This window comes from Protopterus annectens, chromosome 7.part0 (genome assembly GCF_019279795.1).
Source record: "Protopterus annectens isolate FY-2018-M chromosome 7.part0, PAN1.0, whole genome shotgun sequence".
In the NCBI taxonomy this organism is placed as follows: Eukaryota; Metazoa; Chordata; order Ceratodontiformes; family Protopteridae; genus Protopterus; species Protopterus annectens.
Window position 1 is genome coordinate 1,201,179,432 of NC_056739.1, and position 24,290 is coordinate 1,201,203,721.

The following is a 24,290-nucleotide window of genomic DNA, read 5'->3' on the forward strand; positions in this document are numbered from 1 at the left end:
AGAAGTTATCATCCAGTATAAATTGCTCTCGGTAACACAGGTTAGGATAATGAAAGTGCCAAGATTTTTATTAGCTAAAGAGAAAATAGAGAAAGGTTAGGAAAGGATACTAACAGCAACTCTTGAAGCAGATGCAGAAAGGGGAGGAAGGACATGGGACAAGTGTAACGTGGAGGTAAAGGTTAGAACGCAGGACTGAATGCTTCAAAGACAACATCAAATAAGGGCAAGTCAGAAATGAGCTGGAGGGAGATGCAGAGGCATGGGTAAGGAAAAATGCAGTGTGAAAGACAGGGAGAGATAAAAAAAGAAAGAAAGAAAGAAAAAAGAAAACAAAAGTTACATGAAAGGAAAGACAGGAAGACACTGTAGGAAAGATTATGAATGGAGAAATTATACTTTACCACTGTTCCAAAGACTATTAAAGCGTTAGCAGTCAAGCTAAGGCAACAGAAGGTAAATACAGTGATACTTCTAATATCGGAGTAGAAGTAAAGAAAACATTGGAGGAAATTCTGGACAGGCTTTCTAGATATTTTGGTGGACTGTATGCTGTGGAAGAGGAGAAGGGATGGGGGAGGAGAAGAGAGGCAGAAACTAATGCCCCCAGTTACACAGGAAGAACTGAGTAAGATTTGGGGTGAACTAGCTAACAGGAAAATACCAGGAAGTGACGGACTACCCATAGAATAATGGGAGACAGCAAAAAGCAGAATGCTTAGTATATGGGAGCAATTATTTAATAAAGTATTAGAAAAGAGACTCAGACTCATGGAAGGAAGCAGCTGTAGCAGTAATATGTAAGAAAGGAGGGGATCCTCTGTGCTATCTTCCTACAAAGTAATCTCAGTCTTCAATCATGATTATGAGCATTTTATGTTAATGATGGTAAAAAGCCTAATAGGACTTCTCCTTTGAGTAATTCATAAGGCCAGATGGGGTTTGTGGGAGGAGAATAGCAGAGAATATATGAAGGATGTTAATGATACTGCAAGATGCTCTAAAAGGAAAGAAACAGCTGGCCATATTAACACTATCTGCAGGAAGAAGTGTTTGACATGTTAAGGTGGACATATTTATTCAAGTTGTCAGAAAAGTGGGAATTTCCAGACAGATGGATCGAATTAAAGAGAATTAAAGTTAGGGCTAGTCTACCTGATCATTCTCTAGGAAGACAAAGCCCTACTCACCTTGGGAAACAGCAGAAGGATCAGTGGAAGTAATGTATGGAAAAGGGTATAAGAAGATAAAGTGCTAAATTTTGAAATGGAAAGGTATTAGCGTGAATTTAGATCAGACAATGCAGATCTTGCAATTGTTTATTCTACCACAGTTTCTGTATTCAGGACAGATTTTCTAGGTATCCCCCAAGTGAGTATACCTGAAAAAACTGAAGCAATTGATGAGGATGGTGAAAAGCCTAGAGTGGCCTGGGAAAACCTGACTTGGGCAAAGGAGAAAATAGAGTTGGGAGTACCTGATGTGGATATGTATTTATGTGGTTGTCAGTTATCATTAATAATCAGACTGATTGACATACAATATCAAGCTGACTGGAAATCCAGGATTCAAGAAATTAATGAAGGGTGGAGTACAGGAAAAGACCTGGTGGGCATTCTGTTTGAGTCTCTGAGAGGTATCATGAATTCCCCAATATTAAGTGAGTTGCAAACGTTATTTAATGACCAGATGGCAAACCACAGTGTTGTGGAGATGGTGGAGAAAGCAGGGGTTAATAAAGCACTTGCAACAGGTATCTGTGGGAGAAAGGCTGAAAACTTGGGCAGAAATACAGTAAGAGTCTGTACTCTCAGGGCAGTTAATGCTGGACTAATAAGGAGTAATACCAAAATGGAAAAGGATGAAAATATGGGGAGAGAGGTGAGCCAGATCAGTCTAACACGTTAAAAGACAGAGATAACAGAAGAATAGAAGGATGAATCTTTGGGGGACAGATTTAAAAGGATGTAAACTCTTAAGACAGAAAGGGGCAGTGGATATAAATAAAATAAAGGAAGTATGGGAAAGAGGACTGTAGGAATTGATGACTGAAAAATAATAGGCACATGTAATTCAACTAATAAGCAAATAACAAAGGCCAGGAAACTTACGATTTTTGCATTGCAGGGTCTGCATAGATACTTTTATGTACCAGTCAAGCTGGCAAGGATATTCCCAAGAAATCAGATATATCATGGAGATGTGACACTTTGGAGAGGAGAACCTGGGTGCACATCTTTTGAGATTGCTAAAAACCAGACAGATTTAAGGAACTGATACAGATACTGCTGGATGGCAAACTTCCAAGTATGGTCAAATCAAATAAGTTAATGCTTTTACTGGGTAACAGTGATCAGATTCCTAAGGAAAACAGAAATTTGGTGATAGTAGTGGTGGGGGTGACACTAGGTAAGAAGGCAATTACAAAAAAATGGAAATCCCAAGAATCACCAAAGATATAAGTATCTCTTCTGACCTGACTAACATGTAAAGAAAACAAGATATACATACTGAGGATGAGGGGAGATGGTACAGAGGAAAATGGAACACCTGGGAGCAAAAGGAGAAGAACTTTGAGAAGGAATGGCGGATAGCTAGATTGAGAGGGAAAATAGTGTAGTAAGAAGATGGTGTGGCACATTTCCTAATACATGCATACAACAGTGGGAAGGACACTTGAAGGATAAGTACAGGTGATAGGAAAGGAGGAGTATTAGAAAAGAAGGGAGTCTGTCTGGGATAGATATTAATCTATGTATTTATTAGAGCTAGACTACCTGATCTCTAGGAAGACAAAGCCATACTCACCTTGGGAAACAGTGGAGGGATCAGTGGAAGTAATGCATGGAGAAGTGTATGAGAAGATAAGGTGCTAATTTGTGCTTTGGATGTAGTTGTAATGGGAATGTCAGAATTTATTACAGAGTTTATAAAAATTCAGTCAAGTGTATACAGTAATGTGTATAGGGAGAAGTTATTTTCCAATATATTGGTTCAGTGGAGTATGTTAATGTGCATATAAGGGTTATTGTAACTAAGATGTGAGCAAGCGAACAAAATAAGAAGAAAACCATTCCTGTAGTTTTGGAAACTTACACTAGAAAATTGTTCCCATGAAAGTCCTGCTGATTAAATGTTTGATTTGTAAAATGTAAGTAAAGCCACAATATGGATGTACATTGATTTTACATGGTATTACTACTATGTTTGTAGACTGGAAATGAAGTTTGTTTTATTGTTATGTGTGAATTTAAGTTTTCCTTTTATAAAAAAAAGAAAAACAATTAATGTAAAAAGCAGTAATCTAAAAAACTTTCATCAACCCCATATGTTGCAGCTGCACTCCATACAAACCCCTTCAACATTTAACATAAAAGTCATCACCTCAAAAATACCTTCTCTCCTTTGCTTTAGGATAGAACAAGGAACCTTCCCACATATCTGTTCCTTTAAAAAAATGGGCTATAGATGACACCAAACCTTATTCAGCATTTCCCTGGATATATTTATACCTTCACTACATGACTTTGGAAAAGGCAAGGAGTCAGAACTCTTCCTTATTAAGGACAGTGCAAAGGCCTCTGTCTTACAAAACCCTTCTTTTAAAGACTCAGACCCAAACTGGTTGCAAACCAGACTAAATCTAAGTGTTCTAGCCTTTTTTTCACCAATAGCAATTGCAAAATGTTTAAATGAACAAATTAAACAAAATTTTATATCAAGCCATGCCATAAGACAATCTTGACATTCTAGGAGAGATTAATGTTTTTTTAACACCTTTATTGAATTATTACTTAAGACATAGGAAACCATGCATTTATATAAAAGAAAAATTGCATACTCCAAATTGCAAACATTATACATCACATATATTCTTTTATATAACTATTATCAATCCAACATTACATACTTTGATTGATAAATTCCTGCTGTCCCTTAAACCTCACACTTCCTCCAAAACATTATTCAGCATGTACTGTTCCCACAATTTTCATTTTTTTCTATGTAATTTGCTCCTACCCTTTTCTAAGGATCCCACATCCAGTTCTTTTATCTCTGTTACAATAGTAAATACTTGAAATACAGTTGTTTTAGACCTTGATTTTAATTTTCTAGTAACTGCTTTTTTGGCAGCCACTAGAATTAAACTTAACAAGGCCTTACTATGTCTAGGCAATTCAGATCCCCTAAAAAATACAGCAGCTTGAATCTCACACCTGCATCTTGAAATTCCCTGACTGCTGGAATAAATTTGCCTCTCTTCTGCCTAGTGTAAAGTGGATAATCAATTTCCATTCACATTCTGTTGTCCCCAGTTTTAACACTTTTCCCTTCTTCCACAATTTTGTAAGGATCAACTCTTTCTGCTGGTATGATTATATCTTTACTAATATAGGTCTTGGCTGCCTTCTCATGGCCAGATTTGGAACATATAATCAATGTACACTTCTGGTAGAGCAGAAAATCTCATGATTTCTCTGTGTGCTCTATCTTCCAACTCCCTTATTGTTTGAGACAGCTCTTCTTGAGAAACCTCATACTCATCCAGCCTCTTCTTCATTTCAAACTATGACTTTTGTACCTTTATCAGTTCATATGAACAGCTAGTTAAAGCTTCTTCTACCTTTTCCAACTTTTCTTGTATGAGTTGATGTATTCCTTCAATGTTTCATTTATTTTAATCACATCTCAGTACATCTGATTTATTCTTTTCCACTAAATTACTGGCAGCCACCTCTTGAACCACAGCTGAAGACTGAACTGCTCTTTGATGAGCAGCTGCAAAATTCGTCCCGATAAGTCTTTTCTCTTTACCTTTCCTGGTTAATTTTCTTTCAGGTTCTCCAAATTTCTTTTTTGCTGACATCCAGTCAATCTACTTACTGTCCAGCAACTGTATTTTCCTCATGCTTACAGTTTCACTGGTGCTTTTTTGCAGTTTCTGTTTCTACACTGAGAGAGCTGAAATTAAGTTGGAAAGTCCCAAGAACATGATATATCTTGTCATAGATTACAAAATATGATGCTAGCAAAACTGACGACGTACTTACTTCAATAAAAAATGCTAAGGTTCTCCTAGATTGTCTATAAAAATATATACAATCCATTCAGTAGTAATGACATTTCCTTTACTATTAGTAAATGTAACACCATGAGAATTGGCAAAAAGGACATCAACTATGATTAAAACTGATCCAAATCACCCATAGGTGGGTATATTGTGTGCAAGGGAGTGATAGTGTGTGGGCATCCCTCCCCTACCAGGGATAATTTTTTTCTGCCTTGTGCCCCTAGATGCCAGGGTAGGCTTCAACTCCTTAAATTGGATTAAGCAGGTAATCGAAGAATGACAGAATGAATTAAAGAATGAATATAAATTAAATCAATAGAAAAATTTCAGGGAACACTATTCAAGAGAGACTGAGAAGCTTAAATTTGTGTTTTATTAATAATATGCAAAAACATTTTATGTTATTTGTGGGTCAGCTGTTACACAACTAAGTGAAGATAAAATCCAAGCTGCCTTCTATGTTGGTAAAATCAGACATCTAGTACTGAGAAAAGGACAGGCACAGCTGAATATCATCTGCAAAGCCGCATTACTAAATACCTTTATTTTGCTTGTTCTGCCAGCAAATACCATGAATAATATTGGGATTTCCATAGAGCTCTTAGGATGGGCTCATATTTTACTCTTTAAAAGGGCTGTAGACACTCTTCAATGGTCAGGATGAGCTCAGGGGTTCTAATCAAACTTCTTTCTTTCTTGTTCCAAAAGGGGTGGGTTGTTTCTCTCCCCTCTTGGAAAAAAAACAGTTTCAACCAACACATCTGAAGCATTTAGTACCAGATAATGATTTTTCAATAGGTCATGCTTCTGCTTTTGCAGGCACCTGGATGGTGATACTGGACATGATCACTGCTTTTTGGCACCACACCATGCTGTTGGCCATGCTAGCCAAAGATGATTGGGACTCCATAGCATTGTTTCTGTGGATGCAGTTCCAGGAGGACAAATATAACATGGGAGAAGTCCTTTCTAATTCTGTCTCAGAGGCCAAGAGCTGGACTTTATCCAGTGCTCATCATCACTGACCACCGAGAAGGCACACAAAGTCAAGAGTTTGAGCTTTTCTCCCCAGGCCTCGACTGAAAAGTCTTTTGTGGTAATCAAATGTCAATCAATCAGTCAAGCAATCAGTTTTGCACTCTGGATGATGATACAGAGGAGGGTCCTGACCTTGATACTACTGAGACTTCTGGACTTATTGGATATTACTTTATTCATGGTGATGTTTGCACACCTGACAAAGCAGATATTGGAATGGACTGTGAGGGGTCAGTGGCTACAGAGCCATCATGTGATCACATAGCCATTTCTGGTGTTACAGCCATGTTGCTAAGCCATAGAATGGTGTGTACTTCCCACCAATACCTAGGTGTGTCTCTCATTCTTGCATCCAAATTGATTACAGGTCCTGATGGTTGATGCTATGCTGGTAAGGTAATGAGTTCTATTTGGCACTGCCATAACTCAAGAGATGTGGTCCCCCCAGGAGGTACACATCAACCATTGGGGAACTTTTCCAATTTAGCTTAATAATAAGTCCATCTTGTGGCATCTAGTCAATGCAAAGAGGTATAGAACCATACCTCCTTTGCTGAAAGGTATTGTGAATATGGTATTGAACCACAGACAGAAGCATCCTTTTCTCAGTAATGCACACTTGTAAAATGCTATGTTTTTTATTACAGTTTTCACTAGACCACTTATATACTTCCAAAATGCTAGTTTGTTCTACTCTGTGTATAAATCTTTATTTAATATGTATCATTTGGAGCTCTTCACCCTGGGGCTTTGCTGAAAAGGGGACTCTGTGCCCATTCAAACTTTCCCAGTCAACAAATGCCATAAATAAACAAATAAATAAATAAACATACTGAGTGAAGTGAATATGCAGAATGACTAGCTGAGCAGCCTTTAGGTTCATAGATTCAAAGGTGTGTACTAACCCAACGACCATTAAGGCCTTTTTAAGCCTAGCCATGCATCCCAGATCTCTGACAAGTTATGGTACCCTTGGTAAGTGTAAGCAGGGCCTTGGGAGATGAAACATTTACACACAGGGGCCTGAGACAAGAACCTTTTACAGGCTGCCTCTGTCTACTACAGACATAGGTGCCAATCTAGGGAATAATTTCCTGTTTCCCATTCAGCTGTCCAAGTTACACTTGAAATGAGTTAGGGAGGAACTCTGCTTCACATGGATAGGAAGCCTGTTCCAGAGAAGGGGTAGTCTCTGGGACACATACCCATCTTTCCAGCAGATCCTATTTATATTCCAAAAATTTCCATGTGTGTCCCCGGTGAGTAACTAAGAACCAGACAGTAAAAATGCACACTGAACTATGTGCACTCAACTAGATATGTTTATTGCATGAACTTCGATATTCATGCAATAAACATATCCAGTTGGATGCATATAGTTCAGCGTGCATTTTTATTGCTAGATCCTATTCATATCACAAACAAGGATTAAGTCTTTAGAACAGGTAATTTTACTGCTGTTTGTTTTGCCGATATGCTGGATGTCCATCAGAGAGTGGTCCAACAATTCCTCTGCCTCCTCTGTCCTGAAGTTGCTGATTCAGAAACCACATCTGGATCAGATATTCCAGAAATGGGCACTTAGGAGATCAGTCAGTTTGTCATTCAGGAAAAGGCAGCTCTCCCTTCTTCTGCTCATTATAACAGGGCAAGGGAAATTTTCTGGTGAGTCTATTTTCCATTCCTTGGGTAGGAAGATTGATGCTTGCCTTCTCACCATTTAAATTGCTTCCACATCTACTGCAAAGTTTAGGAAGAAAGACTAAAACTAAATATTGCCACTGTATGGTGTCTACGAAGACTATAGTTATCTACTCTGGTACCCGGCAGTAAAAAAAACACTCACTGTCCTAGCTAAAGGGGTCATCTGTGCTTGGGGTAACAGCTGCCATTACATCACAGCCCGGTTCCAGTTGTAGACCCTGTTTTCTCATTTGACTTTCTGGATGATGTGACAGAATTGGGTGACACTCTCAGAAAGCATTTTTCCAGCCAGACTTACTCTATCAAGTGGAAAAGATTTTCTATTTCAGCAGAATGATACTTGATATTGTCTCGGTCATGGTGACCTACATACAGTGCCTACATAACTTAGGCCTTGGTTTCTTCATGCTTAAGGTGTATACACCAGACATTTCTGCTCATCACAACCTTCTGTGGGGCAGACATGTGACCCATCTCTGGCTGGTCAAGCACTTATTTGAAAGAAAGCAGTACTTCTGCCGCCTTTGAAGAATTCTTCCTTCTCTTTGGACCTGAACTTTATGGCTGACAAGCTTATCAATCCTCTATTTGAACTAGCTGTTTTTTTCATTACTACACAACCACTAGAGTTTTAATAAATACATTTTTGTTCTGATGTTCTTTCTCTTTACTAGGCTTCATTGCACATTTCTGATAATTTCTATTTTTTTCATTTACTAAGGAACTGCTTGTGTTTTGGAAACTGTATTAATTGTCTGTTTTAGATATTCATCCAATGTGATGCAATATTTTACCCATACTGATATAGTACAACACATTTTATCTTTCATTCAGTGAGTAGACTTACCTTGTTCTTTCTTGAACTCATTCTCACTCATAAACATGGGAGCTGTGAGTTCTCCTACTGGAGGCTGGATCGACACATAGAACTTACGAGTATGTGTACTGTGATTGACAAATCAAAGTAGAGAGCAATTAGACTGGTTTTATATCACAGAAATGCAATTTATTTGTTCATAAAAAACAAACAAAACAAATGTTATAGAGAATATGCACATGTAATATGTTTTAACAGATAAAATCACCTTTGCCAGTGCCAGGCATAGAACTTGAAGAGACAAGAAAAATGGACCAGCTTTTGACTACATCTGTACTGGGTTTGCACTAGATTTTTACTCACACAACATGAAACAAATGTGCACCTATCTCAGCTTACAGGCAAGACTCCGAAGTAAATAAGTACTTCAGCCAATGTGTATTTGTTACACAATGTGCTTGTAAACACCAGAGGCTTATCAGACTTCATCAGTAGCTGTGAATCATTGATAGTGTTGTAACAAGTCTGTCTGTCTGTCACTGTACAATCATAATTTGAACACTTATTCCTGAAAACCAAAATTAAGGTATTGGATATTTTTAACATTATGCAGCGGTAGACCTGTGTCTTGATATAGCTTAACTAAATGAATGCTGTGCAACTTTAGGATTTTCTGAAATGTATTAAGAATATTAAGTTTTTCACTCCTACTTTAACTATGTGTAGCTTCAGCTACCAAGCCGCAGTATGGTAAATGTTTCAAACCTCTCCTCATTACAAACAAACATTTACTGACATATTAACTACCAGCAGTTTTTAAATGGTTGACTTTTCTACTGGGGTCTCTAGAATTCTGGATTTTGGTGGTTATCATTGATATTAGTCAAACCACTGCTACCTACTCTTACGAACAGCAGATTATAATTTGATCACTATTAACACTACTCAGGTTTACTGCATTCTTTATTCTGTACTACAATTTTAATTTTCAGAGACTTAAGGACTGGCGTAAAATCTCAACTAAATGAGGTCATCTGAGATGCTCTAACTACTACAGATATGTTTTATGACATATGCATTACGCTAATGGATTCATTTGTCCCACTGTTAAGGTCACAGTTATAAAAAGTTTGCTTCAGTTGTTTAGCAGGACCTTCAGTATAGTTATGAAAACTGCTTACCATTAACAGATAAGCAGTACAATGCCTGCATATGGAGTTGTATTACAATGTAAGAGCATACTTCTCACACCATATTAAACGTGATCTGATAACATGAATCCAGATAAGAACTGGAGCACTGCTGGCTGTTGTTACGACTGTAGTGATTCTATAGTGCAAGAAGAAGGTGACTCATTTTATCTTACCTCTCTATTTAAACAGAACTGCACTGTGAAATGGATGTTTTAGAATTTATTCTTTATTTTTCTTTGCCCTATCTGTAGACATTTCAGGACCACACTTATCCAGAATAACAGCTATTTATCAGACAATTCAGATTCAGGCTACCTGGAAATAAGATTTTCTGACAAATGTATTAAAGAAAATCATAACTTAGTTATGCCAAGAACACCAGGATCAGTGGGCTGTTTACCATGTACATTAAGTTTTGTTGAGACAGAGATTTAATAAATAATTTGCAGATATTATGCAGTGATTACCTGATTTTCTAGTGCTTCGGGGTTTCTTCCTGTAAATTGTTATACAAGAGTCTGAGTGAAAGTTAAACACTTTTATGACAAAGATACTAGATCTCATTAAATCCTGTTTGTTATACTTTTTCTTGCATAAACCATTTTAAAATTGTAATACTGTCAATAAATTCACTTACCAGAGCTGGAAATTTGCAGCTTGTGTTGAGTCACAAAAGTCAATGCCCATAGTGACTGTTACTGTTTCACCAGGTGTTAAAGACTCTGCAAATGAAACAGTGATTTATGAGAAGGAATAGTATAAAATGACAACTGCTTACTTAGATGCAACCAGTTTTTTAACATGATTTAATATGTGAAACTGCATCATGTACCCTTTAAAACACTGAACAAAAGTTTTAATGAGTCTGTTTGAATACACAAGCAAAAGAACAAAGACTTACAGAACAGTTATCATGGCAATTTTACTGATACAACAAACAATGCTAGATGACTTTTCATGCAGATAAGAACCGGTGATCGTAACATGGCAACGGGCATTGACAGAGAAGAGCTTCCAACATCATTATTTAACCTCTGTCTTTTGTTCATTTGTGTTTCTCTTCATAATGGTGGATTTTATTCTCTACTGATCCTATTTTACCACAGTATACTAATTATCTTTCAAATGAGTCTGCTCCTTCAGCAAAATAGGTATAGGCTTCCAAGGACTTTGAGGCAAGCTGGGTTCACTTCTGGTTGGCTTCTGCTAGCTGTAAAATGTTCCTTCCCTAATCTTACTTTGATGGGACTCTACTCTTTGAGTTGCTTCACTGAAAACTAGTGACTAGTTCTTTTCTTTATCTTGAGTTTCCCGATTTTGGGTTGTTTGGGGGAATTGCTACATACCATGCAGATGTTTTTGAGCACATGCCTTAATAGCACCTACATATAATGGAGTTTAGGGTGAACCACAAGATACCAGGGAAAACTCTTTCATTTCATGCCTTAATGGCATTTAAACACAACGTGGATTGGGGGAAAACTAGTGCTTTAACAACACTTAGTGTCGGAGGAGGAAGAATAACCACCAGCGAGAGCTCTTTAATATCATTGCCTTAATGGTACTTTGGCTGGGGGGGGGGTCACTAGCCACCAGGGACACTATGTAGCATACCTTAAGGGCTCTTAAGGAAAGCACAAAAGACATGGTGGTGGTGGTGGTGGGGCACTAGACACCTAGGATACTCTTCATAGTGTCCTGTAAAGACACAAGAAAAGATTCAAACACTGGATCCCTCCTTCCCTGATAGAGGCTATCAGACCTCTGCACCACTACTAGACACTAGGCATATATAAAACAAGAACTGTTTTAAGTGTGTTAAAAAAATAGTGGGTTCAAACCTTCCACCCTTTACACAGAAAGAAGGAACATTCTATGAATTAACTCACTGCACTAAGTAATCCATTAGTGCTTTTTTTTACATAATGTTGTTGTTGTCTTTCGGCTTTTCCTGGTTAGGGGTCGCCACAGTGAAACTCCGGTCCGCTAATGATTGGCAGTAAATTTTCACAGTGCCGAGTTGCCAGCTCGACGTCCAACCTTCAACAAAGGCATGCCCATTCACACATGTCTTTCAGAACGCCACTCGACCTGCGGGGAGGATATGCAGACTCCACACAGAAGGCACTCCCTGCACACTAGCTGAGAATCAAACAGGAGAACCTCTTGCTGTGAGGCAACAATGCTACCATGCTTTTTTACATAATAAGAAGTATAAACCACTAATACCTGGCTTAATAAATGCAAATAAGAGACATCAGGGACATTCTTATAACTCAGGGATAGCTAAGTGGTATGTGATGTGTGTGTGTGTGTGTGTGTGTGTGTGTGTGTGTGTGTGTGTGTGTGTGTGAGAGAGAGTGATGAGAGGGGAATGTCTGTGCCAACAAGATGCATGGGCTATCACAGGAAAGCAGTGATAAGCACCCATGGTAGTTAGTGATTCAGAAACATGCAAATTAGCTGGTAATGATCTTATTAAATAAATTCATTAACAGATTCATCATTCTGCCCTCCAACATTCTAGAAATGTACTTTGAGATCAGATCAGGTCCGTGTGCTACAGTCTCTTTTAATGTTATGTAGCACCTTCCTAAGTCCATTCTTGTTAAATACTTTGTGGGGGTAATAAGTTACTCAGCATCATTAGTCATAGAATATGATGGTTTAATAAAATGATGTCAGACTTGATCATTTGATGCATTAGCTAAGTAACTTATCTGAGTCTTAGCAAATACTAAAGACTGATCCATCAACACTATAAATTCAAGTACACTAGAAGTTTTGTTTCTTTTAAGATCAGCTACAGTGGTATGCTCAAAACGTTGTTTACTCTTCTTAATTTCAAACTTCAGAAAATTTCTGGTTAGGTTGTGGTATGTTTGTATCTAGCTCATGCGGTCAGATGACTATAGCAGAAAAAGAATCAAAGCGTGATCATCAGTTACAAATTCATAATATAGATAAGGTCCAGACAGATGGACATTTGAATAGACTTGTATAGTTTATGTCTAAAGCCATTACACCACAGAAAAGCTACAAATACTTGGGCATATTCACTGGAAAAAAAAATTCTCTCAGATGATCATTTGATAGATCAGGTCTCCAGAAGTATTTTATTTTTGAAACTAATATGTTTGTATCCATGAGGGAGATATTATAATCAAATGGTGTTGTTGCTGGTGAGCTATAATAAACTACCAGTGGCTGTCTTCTCAAGAACTATAACAACTTGGGTGATTTCAAAAGGTCTAAGAAAATATACCTTTTTAATACTAAGGGTTTATCTTATAAACATTAAGATCCTCATATATTCCCTTTCTCAAAGCCTGAAAACCAGCAGTATTTTCAGTATTTGTGTCTTTTTAACAGGGTTTCTGTGAAGATCAACACTTCATGTTTATAAACTGCTAAGTTATTGTGAATTCTGTAAGCATTTAACGGAACTACCCTTCAACCAAACAAAATCTCACCAAGCACCTGTTAAACATAAACAGTTTTTGTTCAAACATGTTTCACAAATCATAGACATGGGATTAAATCACAAAAAACAATGCCATGTTATGACAATAACTAACTTTCTGACAATGCAGTTCCATCTGACTGTGTGTGTGTGTGTGATATTTAAAATTATTAAGACCACCACGTACTAATACTAAACCATAATGTATAGACCCTTGAAATAGTTGCAATAGTCATACAAACTTCTCCTGGCAATTTCTTCTCAAACTATAAACCGCGGCATATGCCGCAGGAATCTTACTACCCTTTCTTTCCTAGCAGTGAATCATGGAATCACCAGTTAGTAGGATATTTTTATCTTTTATGAATTTCTTACTGAGCAAGTAGTGCTCAATCTTCCGCATTTTCTTAGTACATAGATCTCTCCTCCTCTTTTTACAAGGTTGCCTTGCCTCATTGCTTTCATTTGACTGCTTACCTTTTATTACAAGTTCTTGCTAAACTAGGGAGAAAGTAACTACAGCAAAACGAAATGCAACATAAAGCTCCGAGGCACTGACATTAGTAACAGGATGCAGAATTTCAGTATTAGCAATTTGATTTACCTGCTTTAAATAAACCTCATTTATAGGAGCACTTAGTTAAAACCAGGATCACCCCTCACACCAGTACTGAGCTCCTTATAATTATAAATCCTTTCAGCAGAGACCACTGTTTCTATAACATGATGTCTGTCAGTCTTCTGGGAAGGGTTATTATCTGTCACCAGAGTCCTTATCAGTTTCAGATGATCTAGTTAATTTTCTTTAATACTTGAGTAAAACAGCATTTTACAAGTACGCACATATTACAGTTTATAAAGTAGTACATCAGATCTGGGCCTTACTCATTTAATGGAGGACGCTAACTATCCACAGGTTGCAGAAAATCCCTATCCTTATAATCTTGCGTTATACTTCAAGGCAGGAATCAGGGGGAACTTCTTGGTAGTTTTACCCCACCCCTGGTGATTAACAGCTGCAGTTATGTCATGGTGCTGCTTGTAGTATCACCCAACTGGCATGCATGCTTCCACACGTGCAGTGAGAGTTACCAACACTGGCTCAAAATATGCCAAGTGTACGCCTCTGATCTGTCGGTGTGAAATGTGTGCATGTATACTCTAGGCATCAATCACACAGTGATTGGACTACACCTGCCTCAGGATGGATAAGCTGGTGTTGGCTATTCATTTCTATCATCCCTTCAGCCATATCTTCTGGCACTTGAGCTGCTAGTCACATTTAGATGATCATCGTCATAGTTAGGGATTTATTCCTAGATGTACTGGAGAAGGATAAGAGTTGTTTTAACAAAAACATGCAAACAGTGTCATAAGCAGGGTCACCTTGCACAAATGTATATCTTGAGAAGCAATAAAAACAATCTAGATGACAAAAACAATAGACAAAAATGTCAGGTAGTCAAGGAAACATTTCTATAAAATGGTGGTGATAGAAATAATTCCTAAAGAACAGATTTTCTGTGATTTGATATGCTCTGAACTACACAATGTCAATGATAATTATTGAAATATTACTTGGATTAACTGAGATATATCTGTGGCAAAGATAAAAGGGAACATGTCAGGTACTGAAAGTAGTTTTGGCAAATGTAAAATGATCAAAGTACGACTGCTGAAACTACATTTGTTGACAATGGAGTTTTCTCCTCTGTTATGCGACCTCAGAATTGGTATGTTTAAGTTGGGGGTGTAGGGGTCTTGCTCCTGCATAAACAAATTTTGACAGAATGTTCGCTGAAGGTATATTTGTGTGTTATAAAAAAGCGGGCCACCCATACTCAGAAAGTAATGGATCAGGAAAGTCGAAGTGGTACTCAGTATGGAAGGACTACTGCCACAACACAACATTATTCACAATTTTCACAGATGCCTAAACAATATTTACCAAGGCAATAGCTAATGAAAAGCACTGAAGCTAAAACTGAAGTGGAAAGTATTGATACTATAAGATTCTTAAAGCCACGGCAGAGCTCCAATATCCCGAGAGTGCAGGAATCATGTCTAATGTTGGATAGAGCGAGTAGGGGATGCCTATTGTACTTGTCTTAAAAAAAAGGTAACATGGGAGAATTACACATCTCTTAAGATTAATGTTACTGTGAATCCATGTTATCTACCATGTGGTACTCATTGCCCAAGGCAGAAGACATTTTCTCCCACAGCAAATGGAGGTGGAGGAATCATTTTACAGAGACCGTGGGGGTACAAGACTTCAGAATCACATTTGATCATGAATACATACAAAAGACTCTTCTGGTATTAACAAACTGATGTTAGGACTGAGATGCACTGGCCATATAATACAAATCAAGGTGTCAAGTGTTATATGAAATTTCAAACATGCAGTGTTACTTGATTTAAACACTGATGACAGTCACAGTGATGAAAGCCATATAATATTAGAATGAGGGATACAGACTCAATAAATTGAGGCAAGTGTGAAGTCTCTAAATGTTGTACTACAGGCATCTTATTGACTAAAATGGACTAAAAAAATAACAAAATAAATTGCAGTCTGTACTGAGGACATCTGGTCCTAAATACATTTCACAGCTATGGTCCTACTTTGGACTGCTGAACTGCTATCATGCACTCTCATCTACACTTTCCACAGTGTTTCTCCTAATCTGCTTTACTATTACAGTGGGTCAGAGAGGGAACTGATAGATTTGTGAGTGGACATTTAAAGTGTTAAAGGACATAATCACATCCAATGAAGCATTTATACATTTCAACCTGGTTATGCATCTGTGTCTAGCATGTGACACCCACCATTATGGAATTAGAGCTGTTTTATTCCACAGGTACAGAAAAACCCTTCACTTATACATCATGTTCTTTACTGAAAGCTGAAACAACTATGCTGATATTGACCAAAAAGTCATTGTCATTAACCCGATATGGGAAATATGTAAGTTGCAACAATATTTCTATGCTATAACTAATCCCCTACCACTGATTTAAATTTTCAGTCCCAGAAAAGGAATTTCAAAAATGACTGTAGACAGACTCCAGCATTGGTTCATGTTTCTAGAAGGACATTCATGTGATGCTGTGTATAAAGGATCCAAGTAATGTTGTAATGCCAATAGGTTTCCCAAAGTACAAAAATAAAACACAGAAGGCATCACTGATGATCTGTTAGATGTGCAGCAGGCATCCTTAGTGGTATAACTGCCTGTCGGAAAAATGAACACTGACAAAGGATCTTAATATGATTTTGTATTGTCCATCATATATGAAATGCTGACAAAAGAATAGAAAAGGAGGGGGTAATAGTTATAATGCTGTGTTGATTAATGGTGGTCATTCATGAAATATTACAGCCTACAGTTCTGGAGACAGCTTTGAAGGGATACTTTGGTATGGTAAAAAATGAAATCTTCAGCTAGAAATTATGTTTGGTGTCCTGACATAAATAAATAAACAAATCAAAGAAAATGTACCAATGTGCTGGATGCCAGGTGGTACAAAATGCCCCTTCTCTAACAATATTTCCTCTCTCAAAATGAGCAGTATGACATGGTAGCATGTACATATAAACTTTACATGGACAATATATTTCTTACAAGAGTGGATTCACAGTTGCTTGAAGTGCTCCACTTGGTGTCAGCTGCATTAAAAAAGACCACTGCAATTTTAAGGACAGTGCTTATAAGAAATGGAGTGTCCATTTCACTTCAGCACTCATTCATTCATTCATTCACTCAGCTATTAATAGGATGCCGGAGATATATGTGCAGTCTTTTAAAAACAAAATGAAGACTAAGGATCCAGATAGCCACCACAACACAAAAAATATTATTTTATTCATGTAAACAGACACCATGCATGCAGTCCCAAATGAAACCTCTAGCATGTTACGTCTGAGGGGAAATTAGAGATTATGCCTGGAATTATTCTAGCAAGATTTCCACAGATATGTTAATGGCAAGCAATGTCAAGGGATGCATGTGAGACTCCCATGCACTGGCCTAGTAATAAAGGAGCCTCAATCCTCACCACTAAGACCAGTGAGAGGCATCCATATTGGGAAGGATAACAAATACACACACAGTAAAGTACAATTTCCCTTAAGAGCACACAGAGATCACAGTCAGTCTGGGGCTGGTTTTTCCCTTTCTCTCCAGATCCCCAATAAGACTCCCCAGCACTCTCCTTGTCTAACCAGTGCTTTGTGTCCCTGCTCAAGTAGCTGACACACACACACACACACACACACACACACACACACACACACACACACACACACACACACACACACACACACACATGCACACTTTGAGATATGATTTATATACAACCACACAGATACTCCTGGGGAAGGCTGGGAGAGGTTTACTAGCTGTGCCCCTTCTGTCCAGGCTATAAGGTAGTAATCACTGCCACCAGGACCCTTACTTATCAGCTACTATAAAGGCCCCTACCAAAGGGTGTCCAATTATTACTGTGCAATATTATTATCCAAATAGTATGACTCAGCAGCAAGGCTTATCTGGAGTGGCTTTGTACAGTATCACTATACACATGCAATGTACTCTAGAGCTTAAATTATCTCTACAGAAAACAGCCACAGTTTAAAGGTTTTAAAATATTTAATAATAAATAAAAGCACAAGACAATACTTCTTACTACACAGTGCTAGTCAAGAGTTCAAAGATCACAGGAAAATGCTTAAAAATAATACTGTAGAATACTCTGACATAACTATAGAAAAGAGTTAGACTAAACTTACTATTTTCTATCTACTTCTAGGAGAGACACTAAAGTCTAAGATCCTACTTACATACAGACAGAGCAAAGCAAGTGCTGGTGAGTGGTCAGTTCTGAAGACAAATGCAAAATGCTCTCTCTCTCTGTCTCTGAGAAAGTCCTTTAAATTGATAATACATCCTGCTGACTCATTTTAGATTACATCATTCTTACAAATTCTCTGGTTTCCCAGGCTAACAGAAACTCTACATTAACATTTCTTAGCAAACTTGCACCTGGTCAGGAAACTACAGCAATTAAAGACATTATATATGTAAAATCTAGCAATTAACTCTAGTCTGAAAACAACAGAAAAAATCTGATGGTTTAGACACCACGGCTCCAAGCCCTGAGATCAAAACAGTCATAAAATGCTTGACTTATCAGCTTTCTTACAGCATAGTGCACTATTGTTACATTTTTGGAGTTCAACATCCAATACACCCTTTTCACATTTAAGAGAAAAAGCCTGTGGCTTATGTTACTATTTATAAATGACAGAATTATCTACAGAATTCTATCTAGGCTGGCAGCCTTCACATATCTTCACAGCATGATAAGCCATTACATAATTTTGACAGCATGTTTTGGCAAGAAATTGTTGAAATGACAAATAGCAAAAGACCAATTTATTGCAAGAACTGGGTCTTTAATGCATTCACTGACACATATACATGTGGATCAAAGACAACATACTAGCCAACATGACAACCTGGAAACAATAACTGGGTAGTTGAACTTTGGCCAGTCACTTGGTTTAGCATACTCAGGTGATCCACACCAAGAGCAGTGAGGGGTGAATCCCAATCCATGACCCAAGAGTGATGGAAACTCCAGATAAAGCATAAATGTAAGTACCAATCCATACCATTCCTCCCAGAAAGGTTGAAGTGCCATAACCAGGGTTCCCAAAGGTCACCAGGCTGAGGGTCCACTAACAGAGAGACCAGACATCCAGTGGCAGTGTGCACTATTAGACACAGTATGGGACAGATAACATCTCACAGAGGGGATTCTGCTAGATAGTCCACAGTGATCGTATCTTATATAGCCTGAGAAATGGCAAGAATACCACAGGACATTGTTTAATTACTAGGCCACTATCTTGAGTGCCACAGGACATTGTTTAATTACTAGGACACTATCATGACTGCCACAGGACATTATTTAATTACTAGGACACTATTCTGAGTACCATAGGACATTGTTTGATTACTAAGACACTATCCTGAGTGCCACAGGACATTCTTTAATTAGTGGGATACTACCCTGAGTGCCACAGGACATTGTTTGATTACTAGGACACTATCCTTAGTGCCACAGGACATTGTTTAATTACTAGGACACTATCCTGAGTGCTACAAGACATTGTTTAATTACTAATCCCAATGACTTCAAAGGCACTCGTGATTTATAGAAACATTACCTTGATCACTGTAGAACCTCCAACAGAGATTACACTTCTGAGGGGTGCTGAAGCTTACATTTTCAGTTTTCATTTAAGAAATTATATATATATATATATATATATATATATATATATATATATATATATAATGTTCTCTCTGTGTTGATTGCTTTGCAGATTGTACAGTTATCTTTGATACAAAGGATATCAGAAGGCTGTAAGGTCTGTTTACTCCCTTTATTTTCTGTTTAGCTTTCTGCAGTTGGTTCTCTTCTCTTCCTGTTCTGTGAGATTTTCTTTATCCTGCAATACTTCAACCTTTGTTAGCCCCTATTACTTCTTAACCATATCTCTTTCTCTTTTATTTCTACCGCATTTTTTAAATTCCATGTTCATTTTAACACACTCACTACCTATTCTTTCTGAAGACATTTCTATCTTCCTAATTACTCTCAAATAATTTCTAATACTCATTTCTTAAATTCCTCTTTTTAACGGGTATGTAGGAAAGTGCCATTGTCTCATTTTTACTTTATTATCCTGCATTTTTATCTCAGATTTTCTAAGTGAATGATCTGAAATAGTTATTGGATGTATGTTAAAGCTTTCAATTAAATACACATGTGCCTGTGAAATGTAATTTCTGTTCATTCTATCACTGTTATTGTAATTTGGGAAATAATATGCAAATTCTGTCCAAGTTCCTATTACTAAAGTCAACACTACCTTAATCACTGTAGAACCTCCAGTCTTCCATACAAAATATTCTCATACACTTCTTCAGAAATCTACCTTCTTTGTTACACTTTTCCTTTCTAGGTCCCTCTGACACCTATTCACTTTTGCAAATCAAGTTTTTTTCCCCACCTATAAGTAATATACCCTGCTGAAAGCTGATTATTTCTCCCAAAATTTTCTTAAGATCCGTAATAGCAGCTTTTGGTGGAATATACATACATGCCAGCATAATCCACCTCCCTTTCCAATAGCCCCTTACTACCACAAATCTACCATTATTGTCTTTTTTTCTTCTTCTATCACTATTGGAGCCCCTCTAGCAATCAGGATTACTATTCCCTTTTTCTTTTTCCCTGACATTTTGCTAAATATCTATTATGAAATCCTTTCTTTGTCAAATTCACATGCTCTTTTTTTACAAATGTGTCTCCTGCAGCATTGCTATTTGCATTCTGCATTTTTAAAATATTTCAATAATCTTTCCTTTTTGTCTATGCCTAAAGGGGCATTTACATAGCAAGATAATATGGATAGAGTAGCCATTATGATAGAAAGCTATTGCTCCCATATGTGTATTTGCAACTTTTGCCTTACATGCACACACTGTTTGTCAAGCTGATCATTTATACAATTGTTTCTTCTTATCTCCATTTGAAACTGTCACTTTTTTCAAGACTTTTTGCTTTAATGAAAACCCTCAAACAAAAGTAAGTACATTTTCAGAACACCCCCATCTCATATTAACTCAGAACAAACACACACAAATATGTACATTTTCAACAAATGAAGTTTAACCCTTCAGATAGGAATAATTGTCCCAAATTGACAGCTGCACCCACAGGCATCCTGTAATCTAAAAATGAGATTCCCATGCTAAAAAGCATATTATAGCCTTTGTTCCCACTTACACTGATTGCTGTCTGTTCTTTTCTTATCACTATAACCCTAGCAGATGTGAAAAACAGCTTGCATGCTTTCAGGAAAAAAAATAACATTTAACCCTAAGAAAAAAACTGCACTGTGTACCTTTAAATAAAACTAAGTTGTGCACTAGTCTATTAAATGCATTAAAGTATTAAGGTTGTTGGGGAAGCTACTATCGCTAATTCACTTCCCATAAATTCAAACATAATTTTTTACTGAACTGCTTGTCATTGTACCTTTAGATTTTGCATTTCCCACAGCAAAGAATGCTCAGAATACTTGTCTCCATGTGACAGCTGTCAGCAATGATAAAAAAAAGTTAATAACTTTGCAGATGTATCATGGGATCATAGGATCATAAATGTTTACTAGGCTAACTGCCCCAGGGCCCTTACAAGCCTAGCCGAGTTCAACCTATGTTCCCAAGGGTGTCCGGTTCAAGCAGACATTATAATCGGCACCTATTGTCCCCATCTAAGAAGGGACATAAGTGGAACCCCCGGGGAGAATTTCTGGTTTCCCATCCAATCATCCAAATTGCGCTTAAATAGGGCCAATGAGGGGCTTTGCTTAAAATGACTAGGAAGCTTGTTTCAAAGATGGGGCAACTTATGTGAGACAAATATGTCTCTCCAGCAAGTTCTGTTAATGTCACATACAAGGTTAAGGTCCTTTGAGTGAGTGACCCGTGTGCCATTTGACTTGTGAATGTGGAGCATTTCCATTAAAGCTGGGTCAGAGATTGCTGTATATGCAAGACACGGGTCGGCTCTGAGCAGTCTGTATGACACAGAGTAAAGTGGCAATGATTACAGTCCATCCACATAAGACAGATCTTGAAGACACTGAATGTTCTTTGTAAGGAACCTTTGTGGAAACTCCAATTGCTGCAGGTGTTTGGAAAGGAACATACCAAAGGGAGAGTTGTACTCTATTATTTGTTTGATGAGGGAAGAGTACAGGGGGTTATAACCTCTTTTTTTTTCTGGAGGGATGTCCTTACTTATGAGATGAGCAATATAAAATCCCTTCTTACCACTGTGGAGACATGGTGATCAAAGTTAAAGATGCTGTCAACCTGTGTGTCCAAATCTCTCATCACTGACTGTGTACTTAGGGCATTGCTATTGATGTGGTGGTTTTCAGGAACATCACCCTTGCTGAAGGGGATGATAATGCATTTTATGCATTAAGTTTAAGGCCATGACTTTGACACCAACCATTAGTCTGCATAAGACCTTCCTGCAGGATGTTGACATCTCTAGGGTTTCAATGATCAATCCCAGTTTGCAATCATCAGCAACCCTTGTCAGCCACAGTCCTTTAGTTTTAGCCTGTACTTCAGAGAAGTAGATTTTACAAACAGTACAGGTCCCAGAACCAATCCCTGTGGAACACCACTGGTTAAGGGTCTGCTGGAGGAGGTGGAGTCCCCTATTTTGACCATATGAGTTCTATCAGTGAAAAAGTTTGCAACCCACCTGACAGTATATGGGTTGATACCCAGCTGGGTGAGTTTATCAATGATGCCCAAGTGAGGGATTGTGTCAAAGGCCTTGACTAAGTCTAGGTAGGTTGTATGCACAGATTTGTCCTCATCTATGGCATTGGTAACTGCCTCTAAGAAGTCCACCAAGCTTAACAGGCATGCTCTCCCCTTGAAAAGCTAAACTGGGTGGGGTCGAGCATTTTGAGATTTCCTGTATCTTTGTTAATAAGGTCCATGGTGATTTGGTCCATGGCCTTGCAGATACAACTGGTCAGTCTAATGGGTCTATAGTTTCCCATGGTCCATAGATGCACCCCCATTGTGCAAAAGGTTGATGGTTGCTGTTTTTCATTCCACTGGGACAACGCCAGTACTTAAGCTGTGATTGAAAATTGTGCTCAATGATGATGTTAATTTCTGTTGTAACCCATGTAGAACACAGCCTGAAATGTTCTCTGGTCCCACAGAGACTGTGTTTTTCATCTTGGAGAGGGCATTTAAAACTTGTTTCTTGGAGATACTAGACAGGGGACAGGTACTAGGCATACTGTGGGGTATATGTGGTAGGGACAGGGGAGTGAAGTTTTCACTGAACTTGTCAGGAATCAGGTTTGTTATATCCACAAGTTATACATATGTAGTACCATTAACTACAAGTTCAGTGCAAATCTGGGCATTACCTTGGAGGTTATGGATGTAACTAAAGAATGTCTTGTGGTTATCCTTAGTTAGGAAAGTTAATTTGGATTCATAGTTAGCTTTGGTGGACTTTACTAGGAGTCTTATTTGCTTGTTTAAGTTAAGGAGGGAGTGTTTCCAGTTTTGAGACTGTTCCTTCCTACTCTTAGACAGCAATTTCTTTCTCCTATTATACAGACTATTAATGATAATTGTCCACCAGACAGGTTTGTTTTTCCTTGAAGATCTTGCTTTGGTTTTATCAGGTACGGCAGAGTCAATCCAATTATGCAGGTACTTGTATAAAGCACTGGTGTATAACTCAGCATAGGTGTCTGTTCCATCAGTGGGGGGAGGGGCTATGAAGCTATTTATGCCATCACGTAAGAGGTTGTAATTGGTCTTGGAGAAGTTTTTTAGTCCAGTTGCTGCTAAGGGGGGTCTTGTGTTACAGTTACTTCTAGTGATACTGGTTTGTGGTTAGATCTCACCAGGGATGACCACACACTGGGAGTGGTGCAGTGGTCCCCCATGTTGGTGAGCACCAGGTCCAGGATGTTTGAGCCCCTTGTGGGTTTGCCAACCACCTAGATCAGGGTATTGGAGTTAACAAAGTCCCAGGAACCTTTGGGCAAGTGATTTAGAACACGTATAATTTACCTAGTCTATGGATGGGTAATTAAAGTCACTCAAAATCAGGGTGTTTTGCTGTATCATGATTGAATCAAATAGATTCAAGTAGGCTAAGTGGATGCCCTGATTCATGGAGGGGGTCCTACAGCTTGCAATGATCTGAAGAGGGGTCTTACCTACAGTCAAGTGCACCTGAAGTAATTCAAGGGAATCATGCTGTTTAACCAATCTAGAGGTGTATTTATCTTTAATGAATATTGATATACCACCTCTGTAAATTTCACTCAGAACAGAATGGACAGAATTCCCCTGTCCAACT

At 38.0% G+C, this 24,290-nt stretch overlaps 1 protein-coding gene across 4 annotated transcripts in view; it reads right to left on the minus strand.

Annotated features, from left to right (window-relative positions):
- The window catches only part of AP3B2 (adaptor related protein complex 3 subunit beta 2), a 905,004-nt gene that overhangs the window by 40,952 nt on the left and 839,762 nt on the right, over window positions 1-24,290 (minus strand). For all 4 annotated transcript variants that reach the window (XM_044077817.1, XM_044077816.1, XM_044077814.1 and 1 more), the window contains 2 exons: window positions 10,461-10,545; window positions 8,661-8,758 (listed from right to left, as the gene is read on the minus strand). In XM_044077817.1, coding sequence (XP_043933752.1) covers window positions 8,661-8,758; window positions 10,461-10,545 — 183 coding nt within the window. The remainder of the gene's footprint in view (window positions 1-8,660; window positions 8,759-10,460; window positions 10,546-24,290) is intronic.